Source organism: Anser anser (genome assembly GCF_964211835.1).
Source record: "Anser anser genome assembly, chromosome: 28".
Classification (NCBI taxonomy): Eukaryota; Metazoa; Chordata; class Aves; order Anseriformes; family Anatidae; genus Anser; species Anser anser.
This window is the reverse complement of record NC_139749.1, coordinates 2,477,552-2,479,286: the sequence shown is the minus strand read 5'-3', so window position 1 is coordinate 2,479,286 and position 1,735 is coordinate 2,477,552. Positions and strand designations below refer to the sequence as shown.

The following is a 1,735-nucleotide window of genomic DNA, read 5'->3' as shown; positions in this document are numbered from 1 at the left end:
AACGCCAGGAGCAGAACGGCAGCAAAAGCCCCAGCGCCCCGAGCGGCTGCGCTGGTGGGGTGCCCGGTGGCCGAAGGTGCGGACGGACAGATGGACAAGCCCCCAGGGCTGCTTGGGGCTGCACGGGGCTGGTTTGTGGCTGGTATAAAAGGGGTGACGCAGAGAAACTCGGGCTTGGAGGCTCCCGCTGTGGGTCAGGCAGTGGACGTGGCGGACAGAAGGACGGATGCGGGCTCAGGATCCCATCAGCGCTCTCAGCGGGACGTGCAGCAGGAGGACGGACAGGAGCTGGGAGCACACACGGCCAGCACGGCCTTGAGGCAGCAGATCCAGCAGGACAGACGGACGGCCGAAGGACCGAACGGCCAGCCTGGCTCAGGACAGACAGACGGACGGACGTGGGCTTGGTGGTAGGGGAATACAGACCGTAGTTCAGAGAGGGGGCAGAGCGGACGGACGGGGACTCGGTCCATTCGGACAGACGGGTGGATGCAGGCACAGCATTTCGGGTGCCCAACATGTGGCGCAGGTCGCAGACGGACAGACGGACTTGAGCTCTTGGCTCGGATGCCCAGCACACGCCCAGGTAGGAGATGTGGCAGACAGACAGACGGACGGACGGACGCACGCAGGCTGGGCGGCTCAGACGTCCAGCACGTGGTTCAGGTAGGAGATGTAGCAGATGGCCAGGCGGAGGATCTCAATCTTGGAGAGCTTCTTGTCCGGCGGCAGGGTGGGCAGCAGCTTCCGCAGCTCGGCGAAGGCCATGTTGAAGGCCTCGACGCGGATGCGCTCCCGCGTGGCGTGGGCTGTCCGGTATTTGGCCGTGGCACGCCGCCGGCGCCGGCGCTCCTCCCGGCTCAGGTGCTGCAGGTCTTTCTTCACGGCCTCACCCTGCTCGGCCATGCGGGACGGGGCGCACAGACCGACGCCGCCGGCGTCCTCCACGCTGCCCACGCGGCCGCAGTCGCTGAAGACGGACTCGGACTCGGAGTGCGTCGGGGGCAGGTCGATCTCCGTCTGGTCCGAGTTGAGCATCATCTTCGCAGAGGAGGGGCGGGCAGGCAGACGGACGGACGCTTCGGGCAGGAGGCACTGCAGGACAGACTGACGCGGGCACCACGTCGAAGCAAAGCTGCTCGGCTTGAATGAGGTCCCCGGCTCACAGCGAACCCCTGCTTATTCTCCTCCTCCTCCTCCTCATCACACACCGTCCCTGCAAGGGAATTTCAAAATTTTTCCCTTTTCCTCGCTGGGTGGGCGACGACTTCAACAATAAACCGTGTAAATAAAAGGGCAGGATGCATAGAAACACAAAAAATAAATAAGTATCCTCGGTGCTGGCACCGTGCAGGTGCACAGAGACCGGGGGCTCCCCCGTGCAGCCGCGGCAGGACCCAGGTTTGGAGCCGTCAGGTGTCAGAGCCGAGCTCCTCCGGCGCGCTCTGGAAAAAAAGAAGCAGAGGGGCTCTCAGAGCCGCTGGGCAGGACGGAAAGGGGATGCTGGAGGCGTGATGGTTTGCTCCGGCTGCCCTGCGGCGGTGGCCGGGGGAAAGCCTGTCCCTGTCGGGCTGGGACGGGGCTCCGGTGGCGGAGAAGGAGCCCGCGGAGCAGCGCTGGGAGAAGGTGGAAGCCGCCTCTCCTGGCTCTCCGGAGGGATGACAGGTGGTGGATGAGTGAAGGGGAAAAACAGACTGCGGGGGCGAGGGGAAGGGGGGCTTATTGTATACTAAAT

At 64.6% G+C, this 1,735-nt stretch overlaps 1 protein-coding gene across 1 annotated transcript; it reads right to left on the bottom strand.

The window, feature by feature from the left end:
- Positions 1 to 504: 504 nt before the first annotated feature.
- NHLH1 (nescient helix-loop-helix 1) lies at positions 505 to 1,185 on the bottom strand. The gene has a single exon (XM_083813848.1). The coding sequence runs from the start codon at positions 1,039 to 1,041 to the stop codon at positions 643 to 645; it is 399 nt and encodes a 132-aa protein (XP_083669974.1). The 5' UTR covers positions 1,042 to 1,185; the 3' UTR covers positions 505 to 642.
- Positions 1,186 to 1,735: the final 550 nt, after the last annotated feature.

Bases quoted from the DNA above. Each gene is read 5' to 3' on its own strand.
- NHLH1 (XM_083813848.1), bottom strand. From the start codon at position 1,041: ATGATGCTCAACTCGGACCAGACGGAGATCGACCTGCCCCCGACGCAC.